Source organism: Brachyistius frenatus, unplaced genomic scaffold (genome assembly GCF_029030835.1).
Source record: "Brachyistius frenatus isolate BFR_SWC_R1_liver_20210118 unplaced genomic scaffold, ASM2903083v1 Contig_38, whole genome shotgun sequence".
NCBI lineage: Eukaryota > Metazoa > Chordata > Actinopteri > Embiotocidae > Brachyistius > Brachyistius frenatus.
In genome coordinates, this window is record NW_027210637.1 from 2,788,586 (window position 1) to 2,806,484 (window position 17,899).

Here is a 17,899-nt window from a genome sequence, read left to right on the forward strand (position 1 = left end):
GATGCCCTTCCCTGCTGTGTCATGAACTTGTGTTTGTAAACTGTGCAAAATGTTGCTTTATCCTGTTAAACATATTTCATGAATACAGGAAAAAGGAATCAATTAAACTCAGCTTGATCCGATTGATTAAAATGATGTATGCCTTTACGCCATATTAGTTCGCTCTTTAGCCTCTTCCTGCCTGCTGCGCGGTTCGATCACATGCAGCCTTCAGGCAGCTCATTTTAGAGGTTTTCAGTCAGAAGTCAGAAAATCCTGAAACCACCTCTTAAGTTTTTATTGCCCATGGGCACATACTTCACACGCCCTGGAATGAGAGCTGGAAAAGTCTTTTTAAATAGTGCTCTGATTGGTCCAACAAGGGTTTACTTTCCTGGCACACTTTCTCTTCCCATAGGAAGTGATGCGTAATACTGCTGAGAGGGAGAAGAGTGGAGGAACAATAAAGGGTCTTTGTTTCCGATGGCTGTGTATGGTTTGAGCTTTCGATTCACAGTAGTGGTTCATCACATTGTTTAGGTGTTTGTTTTGGATAATGGTTGTTTTTAGTGTATCATCAGCTTGAGATGTAATGAAAAGAATTTCCATTCCCTGCATTAATATTGTTAGAAAGCACTGGTGTGTGTGGGAATGCATTACATGCTCCTGATCACAACTGCAAAAGGGATGAATGCAGGAACTGAGCCTAGCAAATCATCTGGTGATGATAAAGTGTTCTGTTGAGCCAGACCACAGTTATTTTACAGCCATTCAAGTCAATAAATAGACCAAGGCTGCAGTCCCCCCCCCTCTCTCTCATCTTTATTTATCTTCCTGTTCCTCTCTTTCTCTGCCAGCTGGTTTAACATAAGGGCTTACAGTGCTTTTGTGATTTTTTTTTTTTTCCTCCAAAATATCCAAAAGGTCGCTGAAAATTTTCAGCAGGTGACCTTTGCTGAGTTTACTGCACAGCCATTACCGCTGTGTAATTTCAGCCTGGAAAACAAAGGTCTATTTGACTTGTTACTGTACCAGTCTCTACACATCCATTAGCATTTCTGTCATCTTTGACTTGGCATCGCTGCCACTGCAGAGATTTTATCTCCAGTTCAGCTCCAGACAGATTTGTTGAGCTCTGTCAAACTTTTTCCTACACTTCCCACACAATAATGGAAACCTGGAATAGTTTAGTTTGTCTGCGCTGTTGTTAATATAGGACACTGCAAGTCTGTGAGGTGTTGAACAGCTCTGCAGTTGACAGAGTTCATGATTTTAGATTTTGTTGAAATGTAGCTGCTTTCTTTATGGTGTTTTACTGCTCTTTTATGGTTGAAAATGTTGAATTAACATAACAGGTCCAAACACAAGTTTTTCCTCTACTCCTTATTGTCCTAATCATGTCCTTGTATTTCTCCCTTGAAGGTGCATCATCCATCTCCCTGACTGTGCAGTCAACTTTACCTTTGTTATTGCTGTGTTTAAAAACTCCTGACTTCCTAAAATTAGGATTGACCTGCCCAGTTAGCCAGAGGAACCTCCCAACGTTCTACAGCAATGTTTTTTTTGTTTTTTTGTTTTTTTGTTTTTTTGTCTCGGCTTAGCAGGACAGGTCGCTCTGCATGTTCTGGAGTAGCACAGCACCCTCCCAGATGTCTGGGTCTATTTTAAAACTCGCCAGCTGATGTGCACAGATGAAATTCATTGTACAAAGGACAAATGGAGGTTTTGGCCACGGTCATGTTTGATAGACATGATTGCCCTGAGAGCCTATTCAGTTTTGTGTTTGAGTTTTAGTTTAGCCATGACATGTCGGGTAATCAAACATTTTTCTCTCACAGTGGACTTTACCCTCTATGATAACAAAATTATATTATACTCTATATCCCTCTTGTTCCATCCTCTCTGTGAGTATTGAGTTTCATACATCACTCACTTTTAAATAGTTTCCTATCGATACAGTAATGATAACAGCAGATGAGAACGCAGTGTCTATGATTTGGTCAACCCATGCCTCCATCCCTTTCCTTCTGTTTCTCAGACTGTGCAGATGGAGGAAGCAGGCAGCAGCCCCCGGCCTGAGACCCCCAGCACACTGACCGAGACCGAGGGGGAGATGGAGGCCAGCCTGCAGGAGGTGGACCTTGACAGCTACCAGACCACGCTGGAGGAGGTTTTGACTTGGCTGTTGTCGGCCGAGGATGCCCTGCAGATTCAGGACGAGGTGTCGGACGATGTGGAAGAAGTCAAAGAGCAATTTCACACACACGAGGTAAAAGACAGATATGCAGGTTGACTCAAGGCATGCAGAGATGCAAGCGTGCATGTACAGTTACAGACGTCCAAACTCAACAACTCTGTCGTTCATCCTGTGGTCATTTATTCCTGAAACTGTAAAACACAAAAGCAGAACATACAGTTTGGAAAAGTTTTTAGACAAATGATGACGATCCATATGTTATTGACTAGCACAGCAGTTTCTCCTCCAAACACTGTCACTGTCATTGAGACAGAAGACAGAATCCCACAGATGGAGGCCCCCCACAACCAGCAGTACATGCTCCGTACACGTTGGGAATGCCAGGAATTCTTGCGAGAACAGTGGCACATAGCACTCTACGGTGCCCTGGCCCAGAGCTTGCTTGCTTGCTTGACAAGGCATAGTTGCAAGGTTTGTGCCTGTGCATGTGTATAAAGGGGCTTTGGCTGGATTCCCCTGGCTGAAATCTGAATATTTGTGAAGATGAATGTCTGGAATCCAGGTCAAAGCAGAAAGCTGGTAGACAGAGCAACAAGATCCAAAGCCTCTTTAATAGCCAGGATTTTCAGGAGGTCGAAAAAAATCTATTCAGTTTGCTTCGGCTGTGTTGTTCTCCTTGTCACACCAGTTTCTCCAGCAAAGCCTCAAAAACAAAGTGCTCAGAGGTCCTGTCAAAAAGGCCTACTCATCCAGAGAGCTCAGAGAAACGGACAATAATTTAATTCGCTGGCTGTCCCATTGCTACAATGACATAAAAGCAAAATACCAGAGTTGTTAAGAGGCAAACACATTTGTTGTATTTCTTCAAAAATGTTTTTCTTTCTCCACTGTTTTCACCTTGTTTGACTGTTGCTGCAGCACCACACGTAAATACAAGCATGCAGAAGTGATGCCCAGTGTTTCTGCAGGGCATCATTAAGTGTTCTACCTTGTGAAGGGAGCGGTAGGGTGACAAACATATCCAGATGTTGGTATGTGGGAGCCAAGTGGTAGCGTGGAGCCTCAGATCATAGTGACTTTATAATCAGGCCTCCATGTCAGAATAATCCGGATCATGATACCCATTTCTTCAGGGCATCTGGTAATGTAGACAGACTGTGTAGTCAGTTTCTTTCTTTAAAATTCAGTCATGTCTTTTCCCCAGGGATGTTCTGTTCCCAAGACACAAACTGTATCATAGTCAGAAGATTTACAGTCATTTTATTTCCATAACCATGTATACCTTCTTCTTTTTAAGGCCTTTATGATGGAGCTGACTGCGCATCAGAGCAGTGTGGGTAATGTGCTGCAAGCAGGTAACCAACTGATCGCCCAGGGCAACCTGACAGAAGAGGAAGAAGATGAGATCCGGGAGCAGATGACCCTCCTCAACTCCCGCTGGGAGAGCCTCCGAGTGGCCAGCATGGACCGCCAGGCCAGGTAGAGAGAGAGAGAGACACACACACACACACACACACACACACACACACACACACACACACACACACACACACACACACACACACACACACACACACACACACACACACAGCTGCTTTAGTTTTATAGAAGTATTGAAATACTTAAAATACTGTTTAAAAAAAAAAAATTATTTGTTAGTTGTTGATTTATGCTGGAAACAGTTAAAAGCCACATCTATTTTATGAGTAATAGGGCTTCAAAATACAGTTTTACAGTGTAGTGTGCAGTGCCATCACATCATGAGCCACAAAGTGCCCACTGGAAGTCATCTCTCTCTCTCTCTCTCTCTGTCGCTCTGTGTCACTGTTGAACTCTGATGTTTGAGTTTCTCCACTGACGAATGTACGAGGCTGCAACTTACTTGAAGGCGACACCTGATAAACCTTGAGCCTTTAAAGGCATAACAACCCTCAGTCTGTGTTGTCAAGGTTTATGAACACTGCTTTCGAACACACACACACAACTGCACAGTTGTTCATAAATTGAATTCATGATGCCCACTGCAGCATCTGTTGACCCTGATTTAAAATATGTGCGCTTGTGTGTGTCATGACTTGTTGTCCGTGGAGTCTGTAGACAGCACTGTCACTCCTTAGTGTTTGTGGCACTGTGTTAAAAAACACAACTGAACAGGCAGTTAAAGGTCATGCAATTGATTTGATTTTGCTTTCATGTCCTTTCCCCCTCTACACGCCCACCTTACTGTCTCTTTGTCCACACATTCTCTCTGTCCAGGCTCCATGAGGTCCTGATGGATCTTCAGCAACAGCAGTTACAACAGCTTTCTGATTGGCTGTCACAGACGGAGGAGCGAATCAGAAGGATAGAGACAGAACCGGCACCTAAAGACCCGGAGGTCTACGAAGAACAGATAGAGCATCACAAAGTGAATGCACTTTCCCATTCCAACATTTTCTTGCATGAGTTGTATTCAATGAAAAATGGATCATTGATTTCATATAAACAGGATCAAGTACAATGCAAAAAAAAAAAAAAAAAATCCAGTGTATGTGTGCTTGTTTCTCACATTTCTCCAAGTTGGTATGATGCATATTTGTTTTAATTTAGTTAATGAAAACAGTCTTTTTGCTCTGCACTTCTCCTAAAACAAACCAGTCTTGTGATCACCAGGTCACATGTTTGATCTTTCACTTTTAAGAGTCATGTACTGTCACCTTGTGGTCATCATAAAGCTGAATAACTTCGTTGCCAGCTCATTTAATTGGTAATATGTAACCATGCTGCGTTTGCTATTTTTGCTTCTTCACAGAAGCTTCAGAATGACTTGGAGGCAGAGCAAGTAAAGGTCAACTCTCTAACACACATGGTGGTTGTGGTGGATGAGAACAGCAGTGAGACTGCCACCGCTGCCCTGGAGGAACAATTACAAGTAAGGCTTTGAATTTGTTTTGACAACATCCTTTGTCAGCTCAGGGACTGGAGGAAGACTCTCCTTCTTCCAGTCCACTAAGTACAAATCTTAGTCTATTACACAGCGTTTTGTTGTCTGAACTTAATCTACAACATCTGGCAGTACGCTGCAGGTGACATTACTTAAATTTAGATTTTCTGTGTATGAACTCTGGTGTAAAAATGAGCTTTACCAGTGAGTTGCTGCTTGTATAAATTGTTGTCTTTATCTTACCTTCAGTCTTTGGGTGAACGCTGGGCTGCTGTGTGCCGCTGGACGGAAGAAAGGTGGCACAAGCTGCAGGAGGTCTTCATGGTTTGGCAACAGCTTCTATCAGACCAGGTAGGATGTTTAGCCTCATACACTACAGTTACATCTTGTACAAGATACATGTTCTTCTTCCCTCCTTCTAATTAAATGGCCAATCATAAAGAACGTATTCAGAACTGAAAGACTACATTATATAGAAATGGACAGACAACATGTCACAAGTTCAAATTTTCAAAACTGCTCAATGTTTTTAAGAGATGAATGACAAGGTCAAAAGACTTTTCTGTGCAAAATGAATCTTTCCTCTTTCAGATTCACTGTTTTTAGTTTAATAGAAGCTTTTAAATCAAATCCTCATCCTGTCATCCTCATGTAATGCTGAACACTATTTGTTCAAGTGGAAATACATCTGCTTCTACAAATTCAGATGTTAACCCGATGACCTAAAATTGAAAGTAAAGGTATTTGTAAAGTTTGCTAAGTAATTCAAATCAAATCTGTGTTCTCACCTCTTCTACAGAGTTCGTTTAGAGTGTGGTTGGCTGAAAAAGAGGAGGCCCTGAGTGAAGTACAGACCAGCAACTTTAAAGACTCCAGTGAAATTAATACTAATGTGCGACGATTAGCAGTAAGTAGAGAGACTTCTCTGAATAGTAGCTGTGTAGCAATTGTTGCATCTACTCTGAATTATAATGTATTTTAACTTGAATTTATTTATTTGCTGCTAATGCAGTTAGTGGCTACAACAACGAGCTTCATTTTAAGAACTCGGGACGTTTAGTGTAGCATCAGATTTTCTGTCTTTCATTCTTTTAGATTTTAAAGGAAGACATGGAAAAGAAGAGGAGGACTCTGGACAACCTGTCTGATGCGGGACAGGACGTGATACAGCTGCTGCGAAGTGCTGATGCAGGAGCCAAGATCGAGGCAGACACAGAGGAACTAGCGCATAGATGGGACAACCTGGTGCAGAAGCTGGAGGACTTATCGTTCCAGGTTAGGGTCGTGGACTTGTCCATTCTTTGCAAGGGATGCATGATATATCAGTGGCTGATGTAATATTGGTTGATGAGCAAGAACATTTTTTCTGAGGATTGGTATTGTTCTGCTAATGAAATCTCATCTGATAATTACGTCTGATAACGTGAAGCTATACTGTGGACAAGGGACGCAACTTGAAACCTGGTTGTTAGTGGTGATTTTGGCTTTGTTGCCTTCCTCTCCTCTGCTCTCTGTTTGCACGAGAGCAAGGCTGAGCTCCTTATGTTACACACACACACACACACACACACACACACACACACACACACACACACACACACACACACACACACACACACACACACACACACACACACACACACACACACACACACACACACACACACAGACCAGAATATATGCTGGAAAATGCTTTGGTCTGCAGGTTATTTGTTTTGTGACTTGTTAGCTGTGGTTGATTTCTAATAGTCCCCTTCTCACTGCTCAGGTAATGGAAGCTGTGACGGACGCTGGGATGACTCAGGTGGAAGAACAGGTCGTCGTGGATACAGTTGCTGTGGCTGCGGCTGCTTCGATCGCTGACCAGGAGTTGGCCCCACCTGCTCCCCCTAAGAAACGACTCGTGGAGACAGATGCAGAAGTCACAAGAATGTAGGAACTGGCACACAAACAGACACATTACATCTCCCTTGCCAGAAAAGTTTCAGAATAAAAGCCTTTTAAGCACACACCACTGCACACATTTTGTTCTGTGTTCTGCAGGTTTGAAAATAAGCTTTCTGACTTCTTGAGCTGGATTAAAACATGGAAGACGTCCGCTCAGGCACTGGCCTCCACACATCCTGAGACTGCACCTGACACCCCAGACCTGCAGAATAATCTAAAGGTAAAAATGCAAATGGTATTTCTTAAGAAAATCAACTTAGATTTATAGGAGATGGTTTGAAAACATGTGTTGACTTTAGGTTTTGGAGTTGCAACTGAAAGAAAAGGACACCACAGTTAGTGAAGTGATCCAGGAGGGACGAGGCCTGATGGACCAGCTAGAGCGAGGTATGAAGCGAAGAGCAACTTCCCCTCACACACAACAAACCAAATAATTATTCTAAACAGATCATTTAAGTTTTGTCAAACATGTTCCTCTAAAGTGTGTTAAGATCCTAAATCATATTTATTGTCTTGAAGCAGCTCATGAGTACTGGCTCAAACAAAAATCTTCCATTTCCCTGTCAAACGTGTTTGTCTTGTAAGTTTTACTACTTTTCTGTAGATGCTTGGTATTTTCTGGGTATTTACATGCCTTATTCAGTTTTAGATGCCAGTAATCTAAATGTGCTTTTGTGTTTGTTTGTGGACAGAGTTATAAAAATCTGTCAGGATTGCTGATTTCATATAACTTGCATAATGAATTGAAGAGGCACTCAGGATTTTTATGTGTTTACACTGTTCTTAAGGCAGTAAGGGGCGGCGGAGCAGCACTGCTAAGTTGGAGTATATTTGTTAAACAGCAAACTTTTGAACTTTTAGCTCGTTTTGTTCCATCATATCTGCTGTTCTCTCATTCGTTTTTTTTCTGCTTTCCAATTTTGTTTTCATCCCCAAGTGTTAATAAATACGCTGGAGCCTCGGTCTCCCCCATAAAGCTTCTGACTCAGACACATTCAGACTAAATGATATAAAAATATACTTTTAGAGTCTACCTTATGATTTATTTAACTGCGTTCGATGTGAGTCATTGTCTCTCTGTGTCTTCCTACAGAGGCTGTGTGTGTGGACTCGGTGAGGACAAACATAGACCTGCTTCAGACTGAGTGGGATGCCTGTGCGAGGGAGCTGCAGGCAGCCCATGAGCGGGTTCACACTCAGACCCGGGTCAGAGCGGTTTCTCTAGAACTTGCAGACTTGGACCGGGTCTTGGTGGAACAGGACCGGTGGCTGGACTCGACCTCAGCTGTAGAAAAGTGCAACGAGGTTGAACTCGGAAACCTCAGTCAAGAATGTCAAGTAAGATTTACACAAACGTAACGGTTTTTACAGCAGAGATGAAACACTTTAAAAGACCATTATACATCAAATCAACCATGAGTGAAAAATATGGATGTAGTAAATAAAGTTATGAGATATTCAAATGCTTGCAAAGTCAGTAGAAGGTGCACAGACTGAGACGAATAAAACCCTCTCTGCTGTGTCTTAAAGTGTGAAGCTAAGATTTTGCAATTTGAGACTAATTAACTTGGAGCAGGGAGGGAAAGCCTGTCAGTGTAAAGCACGACTTCATTCAGTAACTTTCAGAGCTGTCCGCTAACTCACTGCAGCAGTGTGTGTGTACTTTTCCACATTTTGAAAGAGTAGATGTTTTTAATTAATTTAAGATGAGTGTGACAGATGACTAGATAATATACAAGCAAACTAAAAAAAGCAAACATTTTCTAACTTGTCTCATCATTATGCATCAAAAACAAACGGAGGTCAGTAATATGTTGCTGCTTTCTAATGTGTCAGGTCTGACCTTCAAATGTCATTATTTACACGTCACTTGTTTTTAAGGCAATGGGATAACCTCATCTTCATTCAAATCTATAAAATGTCTTTCTGTCTGAATGTATATTAACAGCAAATTTTTCATGAAACGCATGAATAAATTCTCCTCTTCCTCTTGTGTTCCTCAGTCCCGGCTTGGTCAGGTCACTGCGTTCAGTCCACGACTGGAGCAGCTGTCTGTGGAGGCAGGTTCACTGGGAGCCGGGCCCTCACTGAAAGACAGCATGGTGGTGGTATCTGCTCATCACGCCTCAACACTGCAGCAGCTGCAGAGCAGAGACCAAGGAGTCAACGAAGGTACTCCTGCTTGACTGTTTTAACATAATTCTTCAGTCAGCGCTGATAAAGTTGAGTCCAAAACTCTGTACCATATTGCTTCAAGAAACCTGACAGCTTTGAGACATCCTCCTATTCTAGAGAGTTTCAGGACAAGAGATTCAAGCCTCCCTTAAAACAAGGGTCTATTTCTCTCTCCTTGTTCTTGATCCAAAGCTTTCCAGTTCATAGGGAGACTCAAAGAGTGATAGCGTTTTAGCCATCACTCTTTGAGTCCAGCCCAGCTCAGTCCCGCATGGGTTGTGTAAATTTGACATCAGCTTTTATATGAATCGTTGGCTGGCCACAAGTAATAGATGATGGCCTTATATGGCCTCCACAAGCTGACGCATAAGTGTGAGCGATTGTGTGTAAGATCATACCTCTGACTGCTCCATCTCTGCCTGAGGACGTGACTTGGACCTGGAGCTGTCCTGGAAATCAGTTACCGTTTTACCATTGGAATTTACGTGCACTGCTCTTGGCCAAAAATGAGTCTGTTAACGTAGATTTGAATACACCCTGATCGTGTGTGTGTCCGCGCACGTTTGTTTTGCGATACCTCTTGGGCTTTTATGACTGAGGATTTGGAAGAGAGCCAAGGAAAACCATTTTGTTTCTGCTTGAGGGCAGTTTGCTTCTTGCTGGGGCCTCTCTCTCACCACCTCACCTCCACCCCACCCTTACACTCCACGCTCTACGCTTTGTATTTATACACATCGCCAGATTACGTAAGCATTAAATCACCTGGTAATTAACAGACAAGGAAGTAGAGGGGAAGAGAGACCGCCGTGAAGAGGAGATGAACCAGAAGTATTAGAATAAAAGAAAAATTAAATGTAATCACTCAATATATATCGGTGTGAAAATGTGTTCTATGTAACTGTTCAGGGTTGCATGGAACAACAGCTGTGGTTTTATAATGTTTTCAAAAATTGGTGAGAAGAGTGCAACTAAACTTATTTTGAGAACATGCTATCAAACATCTGGGATCCACCAAGAGCATGGAAAACACACGCCTGTCTACACGTACACGGGGAATAACCGAACCAGCTCACTGCCCCCTTGTGGTAGAAAACCTGTTGCTTCAGCAATAACGCAAAAGTTGTAATACATTCACTTAATACTGTGTTTTCTGCTCTGTTTTCCTCACAATGTCCTGGCCTTATTCCAGCCTTGGCTAGTCTTGAAGCCAGGCCAGTGGTACAGAGTGCAGTGGAGGGTCTAGAGGCCAGGTTGGCCACTCTGAGAGAAGGGATGGTGGACATGCCTACAACAGAGGGAGCGGTGGAACAGGCACAGGTGAGTAGTTTCATAATCCTGATCATATTCTTCCAAATACAGAGATATATTTGTTATACTGTAGCTCATGACACAGGTGCCCTTTTGACCTTTTGGCTTGCAAGATTTAATCCCTTATTGTTGCTTTGTCTGTGTCTGTGCTTGTATGTGCAGTATATCAGTGCGAGTGTCAATCTGTGTCTGCTGTCAAACACAATAGGCCCCTGTATCAGCCCTTCAGTTCCCTCTGCACTGTATTTAACGTTTGTGTAAGAAGGAGAGGGTGTCTGTGTGCTTTTGTATGTAGTCTCGATCTGTAAGTATGTGTTTGTCTCCTCCTCCATCCTTCGGTGGAATGTGGTTCCGTCTGCGCTCTTGTTATCATGGCAGATAGGGCACGGTGCCGTGGAAGGAGGGGCGGGGACGAGGCACACGGCAATGTCTGATATTTGTTGAAGTACTGGAGCGCACCTGTGACGTGTGTTATGGAAATTTAGTTTCAAACTAGTAAATTAAAATTTTCATATTTTCTTCAGATTGCGTTTTTCATTGTAATTAATTAATTAGTTAGATAAGACAAATTTAAGATATGTGACTCAAATAAAAAAACTGTTATGCAGTTACTCAAATTGAGCAATTCAAATATACATTATTCAAATTCTGTTTCTAGTTACAGATACATCTGCCCATATTATTGGCTCGCTTGCATGACATATACTTAGGAGAATAATGGATCTTCTAGCGCTATGGTCTGGGCAGCATGCCCATGCATGCAACACAAAGCTCCTAGCAGCTCAGTGTGAAGCCGCTGAACCAGTCAGCTCAACAACCACAACATACTGACAGTGTCTCCAACTTCAGTTAGCAGTTAGCCAAATGACAGTAGGTGAAAACTGTCTTATTGACTCTGTATTGTTTCTTTCAATATAAATTGATCCATATTACAGCATGTAAATATGACCTAATGACTTCACAGTATTAAAAAATATGGGATAAATCCTGTGCTTAAACAGTTTTTGAACCCTTTTTAAAATAGACACGACAGACACGCACGTTTAAAGAATCTTTTTTTTTACACTATCCGGCCTCATTCAGTCAAAGAAATTAAGGACCACTTATTATTTCGTCACCAAGGAGATGATTCACAGTTGAACACAGTATGTTTTAGTGTAATTTTTACAGAGTCAATTCCAAGAGTTTCCCAGAGTTACTTACTGTACACACAGAAGCCGGACGTGTCATATTAAGCCTGAACTCTTGTTCACCTCAGGGCCTCTGTCTGGAGATTGAGCAAACACAGCAAGCCTCCGACCCTGCAGAACTACACAAATGGAGTCAGCTCTCCTCCAGGGCCCGCGAGGAGCTAGGCATGGTGCAGTGCATTCTGGGTAGCATGAAGGACAATCAGGTAGAGTTGCTGTAATTGCTGATATAGAAAGCCAACGACTGTAAATAAACAAACAATAATTAATGTTGTATTTAGATGCGTTTGGAGCAAGTGGAACGTTGGCTGGATGCGGTTCAGGAGCTGTTGTCTCGGGATGCCACAGGGTTGGGCAACACGGAGAATCTACAGAAAGAACTGAATCAGTGCAAGGTGAGAGATAAATGCAAAAAAATGAAAACGGTAGTTGTTAGTTTTTGTTCCAAATTTCGGTATAGCATTGGCAGAGATGGGAACTTTGCAACTTTAAAGCTACTCTTAGTGTTGCTTTTGTTAAGACGGCAATCTCGAAAACAATTTTGAATGTTTTTTTTCCCTTGGCTGGAATTATTTACTGAATTCATGTTTGGTGTTATAGTATTACACTGAAATAATTCCTTTCTTTTCCTGATAACCAGGAGTATGTGAATGAGATGGAGTTAGTGGAAGGTTCATTGAAGCAGATGGGAGAGAATGTGAGTGCTGTACAAGGGACTGCAGTCCCAGGATTGGCCAAGTGGGGGCAGGATAAGTTGGATGAGTGCCAGGGCAGGTGGGCCACGCTCAGCAAGAAGGTGAGGAGAAACTTTGTATGTGTGCTTTTTGTATTTTAATTTAATTAGAGGTTGGTTACAGTATTACTTTTTGTTTTGTATGATTAAATTGTTCCCGATATCTGTAGTCCAAAGACACTTAAATGTTGTACAATATTTTAAGGGTGTGCACTTGTGCTTCAGTTTTAGGTTAGGTTAGGTAAGTTACTTTATTAATCTCCAAGGGGACATTTTTATTTTATTGTTGTTTATTATTTTAATTTAATTTTTTTTTAACAGTCTATCTGTATGTGGATTCATTCTAATAATCTTGGTTACACGTAATGTCTGGTCTTAATGAATTTACAACAATAATTTAGGTCTTACCCAAGTTATTCTGCATGTGTTTCCTTCCAGCTCCTGAGCCATCAGGAGCGTGTGGCAGAGAATCGGGAGAAGCAGGTGAATCTGAGGAAAGACCTGACGGAGATGCAGGAGTGGATGACCCAAGTTGACGAGGAGTTTCTCATGAGGGACTTTGAGTACAAGAGTCCTGAAGAGTTGGAGGCATCGCTGGAGGAGATGAAGGTGGGAGTGGAGGCGTGCAAATAACCAAATAAAACGCTTCATTTGGAAGCTGTGGTGAAATAGGAGACACTCTGGTAAATTATGTTGTGTATTTTATTTTATTTTTGTTTTGGTCTAATTCTCTCTGTCTCGATTGTTGTTGTCCTCTTGCATGTCCTCATCTCTCAAAGCGGGCTAAAGAGGATGTGCTACAGAAAGAGGTGAAGGTGAAGATCCTGAAAGACAGCATCAACATGCTGGTGTCCCGAACATCGCCCCCTGAAGGAGGCAGTGGACAGGAGCTGACCTCAGAGCTAGAGGGGGTACTGGCCAACTACCACAAGCTCTGTGACCGCCTCAAGAGCAAATGTCACACCCTGGAGGTAATGTTTGTCTGGGTGTTAGGTCTTCCTGTGTCCTCCTGGTCTGACAAATTATCCGTACTGGCTTCACAAATTTATTTAAAAGCGATGGTCAGCTATGCTTTTATTGTTGATTTAAATTTTTTTTTTTTTTTAAATACTTGTGCTTCACAGCATGTACTTTTAGACTGAAGATATCAAAAGAAGAAGCACTTTGTCAATGCATTGCATATAAGTTAGCTGCTATGGCGCATATTAACACAAAAATAAATCATTGTTTTATTTATCAGTTGCCCAATTTGGCCGTCAGCTTGCGAATCTCCCGTTTCCGTCTTGGGATGACAGGTCGGTTTTTGCGATGTGTCATATTTTGAGCTCTCTTTTGTTAATTTTTATGCAGGAAAAAAAAAGACGGTTGAAGGGAAAACTGCTGATTTGTGTTTTTCAGCATTAATCTACAAGTGTAAAGTCATCGTTAGGGGCATTGTTTTTGATTATCATCCCCACAGACTCTGCAGGGCAAAGGTCGAACACGTCACTCAGTTGTGTTTTTATTCATTTATACTCTTTGCCTAAAGTCCATTACTCACCACCTCCTCTTTATCCTAGAGTTTTGTTGTTTTATTTAATAAGGCTGTCACTTCATAGTAACATCATGAGTCTTTTTTTCATTTTCTTTTTAATGTTTTCGATTGTGTTTGTTTGTGTGTGTGTGTTGGGTTGTGCTGTATAGGAGGTTTGGTCTTGTTGGATGGAGCTGCTTCAGTACCTGGATATGGAGCAGGGTTGGCTCAACACTCTGGAGGAGAAGGTCCAAGCTACTGACAACCTACCAGAGAGCATTGAGGCTGTGAATGAAGCTTTGGAGGTACACAAACACTATTCCCATTAAATTTCTCATTTACTGTCATACTCCTTTTCCTTCCCTTGTTTTTCTTTGGAATTGTTTTTCTCTGATTTCTAGACAATTCATATTTAAGTGTGGCACTAGTAACTTTTAATACAATTAGAAGATGTCTATGACATATTATCTGCAAAAGGGAAAAAAGATGCAACCATTTTTTTGACACAAGACTGATGATGACATTGTAGATTTTTTGTTTTGTTTAGGGCAACAAGTCATAAAACAAAGAAAAACATTAGTCTTGACATCATTTGTGCATCTACATAATTTCAGGAAACTTGTCTGTGTCAAAATGACTTTTGAAATCTTTTTTGGGGAAAATGCACATATTCATTCTTCATAGCTCAAGGCACATGTCAAAAAATATGAATTAAAAATCAGATATAATTGTTGGTCGTACTCATTGTAGAAAAGAGTTGCTTCATGAATATGTGAATCACAATTCATAAGTTAGTGACACTAGCCATCCATCTTCAAATGCGTTTTCAATTGTGCTTGTTTTGCTTATTAGATAGATGTAGATATGAGCTATAACACCATCTCCCACTGTTAAACATGCATTCAAACTGAAGACTTGGGTTCATGCTTCACAACACATACCAATCAGTCATTGCATGTGTACCATTATGTTAATAGCCTCCTTTGTCTTTGATTTGTCTTCCAAATTTCTTCTGCTTTGACTTGCTCTGCTGCTAAATCTGTAAACTGCCTGCAGCATTACTGTCAAAGACACTTTAATCACAGTGCTGCTTCTGTAACATCGCATAGTGATGAAGGAAATTGAAGACCCTTGAAGACAAGGTTTCCCCTCTCATCTGCGTCCTTATTATGTATTTTTGCCTTAATGTTTCTCTCTTTCTCTCCCCCAATACATCCCTTTCTTTCTCTCTCTCCCTTCTAACTCATCTGAACCTTGTTCTCTCACCCTTCACGCTTCCCATCCTCCCAGTTTCCTAATCAGACTCACCCCTCTGGAAGGGGGAGGGGGGGTGGGGGGTGGGCTGTTGCTCTCTCTGTCCATTACCTCCGGGAAGGAAAAGCACATTTAATGACCCGACATAAACAATGACTGTTGGATCCAAACAAGTACCGTCACTCGACAGGCTCACTCTCTCACTCGCCCCTCATTTCTCGTTCAGTTATCATCTTTTTGGGGGTTTGCGTCTATGTGACACACCCAGCAGAGCAATTCCTGCATCTGCACTCCATCTGTTGGCTCAGCTTGTTTGGTTCTTTCTCAATCTTTCATGCACACAAACCCACACACTTCCTGCTTTTTACTTATTTACTGGATTTTCTTTTAATATTTTGTGTCTGGTTATAAGCCAAGCTCTGTGTTTTTTCTGTTTTCTGAGGCAAATTCTTTGGAACTGGAAAGCAACTTTCTTGATCTTTGTTGCAGCTTTATCGAAGGATTGGTTTTTTGGAGAATTTCTCTTCCTCGTGGTCATTTCTTCTCATCCCCTTTTCCTTAATTTATTTGAAATTTCTCGCTCATACATGTACCCTTTTCTCCATCTCTGCATCCACCACTAGTCTCTAGAGAGTGTGCTTCGCCACCCCGGGGACAACCGGACGCAAATCAGAGAGCTGGGTCAGACGCTGATAGACGGGGGCATACTTGATGAACTCATTAGCGAAAAACTAGAGGCCTTCAATTCCCGCTACGAGCAACTCAACCACCAGGTCAGGACCTTGTCTTTGTGCATGCGTGGTCATTTTTGCTCATTGCTGTGTTAAAAGCAAGTTATGTTTGGAATTCTTTCTCAATAGATCTTAATAGATGTGTGGATTCTTTTAATGTAGGGATTTGTATTTAATTATATTTTTTGCTAATTAATTTCCCCCAGAGTCATTCTCCCCAAAATTATCTGTAAAATGTACAGATGAAATTGTCTCCAGGTATTGTACGAAGATTTTACAGGGTACATTTATTAGCACACTTTTGGTATACTCCCTTACTTACTTACTATTTTGTTATGAATGAAAATATGCCTTTATGCATTGTCACATCCAATTAAGTACAACAGAAACAAGACGTATTTGAGACGGGCTCTTTGCATTCCTGCAGTGTAATGGTTAAGCTATTATTATTATTATCATCAGCTATTACAGACACTTTTTTTCAACTATTGGCACTTGATCAGGATTCAATAGTCGTGTATATTGACCGTCAGAGTTCCAAACCCACGACTCGCTGTCTGTGTCCTCGTCCAGGCAGTGAACCGGCAGATCAGCCTCGAGCAGCAGCTGCAGACGCTTAAGGAGAATGAACAGTCTCTCCAAACGCTGCACGAGTCCTTGAGCCAGCTGGACCACACACTCACCTCCTACCTCACTGATCGCATCGACGCCTTCCAGCTCCCACAGGAGGCACAGGTACGGTGAACACAAAACACATTCACACTCACAAGACCCACCAAATGAGATTTGACACTTGGAGAAGCCTCCGAGCCCGAGGGCCCTCTCTGCAGCTCGGGGCTAAGTGATTAGTAGTGAAATATTTCCCATATATATATATCCCATAAATCCTGCTTACATTTACATTTCAATTTTCAGTCCCCTGAGAACATTGTGGTATGTATGCACATCTACCTGAATGTTACCTGTCTGCTTGGGGAAAAAAAAGTAATATTGTGCATTTGTGTGTGTGTATCTTACTCAAGGTGCATGTTCTTGTGTTCACGTTTCCTTCAGACGATCGGGGCAGAGATTGCAGCCCACGAGGTGACAGTGGAGGAGATGAGGAAAAGGAACGTGGTCAACCTGCCTCCTCCCACCGCTGATGGCAAAACGACCCGTGGTGGGACCATGCTGGACCAGCTCCAGGTAACACTGACTCCTACTGGACAGTGTGAGGAAGTGGTTTCTCCTCCTGTCACGTCACTACATTATCAGATGACAGTCCTCGTATCACATCGAAAACGATGGAAATAATGCGGGTTCATGGCAGTGCAGTAAGAGTAGTGGTGTGCTATCTGTGCTGTGATAGACGTGTAACCTTTTTAACCTTTTGCGTTGCTCGCTGCAGAGAAAACTGAGGGAGATCTCCACGAAGTACCAGCTGTTCCAGAAGCCTGCTAACTTTGAGCAGCGCATGTTGGACTGTAAAAGGGTCCTTGAAAGTGCCAAAGCTGAGCTGCACATCCTGGATATTAAGGATGTGGAACCGGAAAAAATCCAGTCCCACCTCAGTGGTTGTATGGTGAGACTTAGATCTTTCTATTTTATATATATTTATATATATTCCATTTATGTTTTTGTCTCTTTTAACTTGTTGATTTGTAGCTGATCTGAAGTTATCTGCCAACATCGCCACCTGTTTCAGCAGACAAAGACGTACAAATCAATCTCACTCACACAACTGATACATACTGTATTTCATGGGTTTTTGCTGTATAGAAACTGTACAAGCTGCTGAGTGAGGTGAAGCTGGAGGTGGAGACGGTGATAAAAACAGGTCGCCAGATTGTGCAAAAACAGCAGACGGAGAACCCCAAAGCCATGGACGAGCAGCTTACTGCTCTCAAACTGCTCTACAATGACCTAGGGGGACAGGTAAATCATTCTTGTTCTACAAAATGCCACTCATT

General features: G+C 42.0%; 1 protein-coding gene across 1 annotated transcript in view; it reads left to right on the forward strand.

Annotated features, from left to right (window-relative positions):
- The window catches only part of utrn (utrophin), a 178,638-nt gene that overhangs the window by 25,925 nt on the left and 134,814 nt on the right, over nt 1-17,899 (forward strand). Inside the window, exons 10-33 of the mRNA XM_069701803.1 lie at nt 2,018-2,248; nt 3,474-3,655; nt 4,433-4,583; nt 4,968-5,087; nt 5,349-5,450; nt 5,899-6,006; nt 6,195-6,374; nt 6,868-7,031; nt 7,143-7,266; nt 7,346-7,433; nt 8,140-8,384; nt 9,050-9,218; nt 10,411-10,538; nt 11,788-11,925; nt 12,001-12,114; nt 12,360-12,515; nt 12,891-13,061; nt 13,232-13,423; nt 14,136-14,270; nt 15,843-15,992; nt 16,524-16,685; nt 17,004-17,135; nt 17,338-17,511; nt 17,709-17,864. Coding sequence (XP_069557904.1) covers nt 2,018-2,248; nt 3,474-3,655; nt 4,433-4,583; nt 4,968-5,087; nt 5,349-5,450; nt 5,899-6,006; nt 6,195-6,374; nt 6,868-7,031; nt 7,143-7,266; nt 7,346-7,433; nt 8,140-8,384; nt 9,050-9,218; nt 10,411-10,538; nt 11,788-11,925; nt 12,001-12,114; nt 12,360-12,515; nt 12,891-13,061; nt 13,232-13,423; nt 14,136-14,270; nt 15,843-15,992; nt 16,524-16,685; nt 17,004-17,135; nt 17,338-17,511; nt 17,709-17,864 — 3,672 coding nt within the window. The remainder of the gene's footprint in view (nt 1-2,017; nt 2,249-3,473; nt 3,656-4,432; nt 4,584-4,967; nt 5,088-5,348; nt 5,451-5,898; nt 6,007-6,194; nt 6,375-6,867; nt 7,032-7,142; nt 7,267-7,345; nt 7,434-8,139; nt 8,385-9,049; nt 9,219-10,410; nt 10,539-11,787; nt 11,926-12,000; nt 12,115-12,359; nt 12,516-12,890; nt 13,062-13,231; nt 13,424-14,135; nt 14,271-15,842; nt 15,993-16,523; nt 16,686-17,003; nt 17,136-17,337; nt 17,512-17,708; nt 17,865-17,899) is intronic.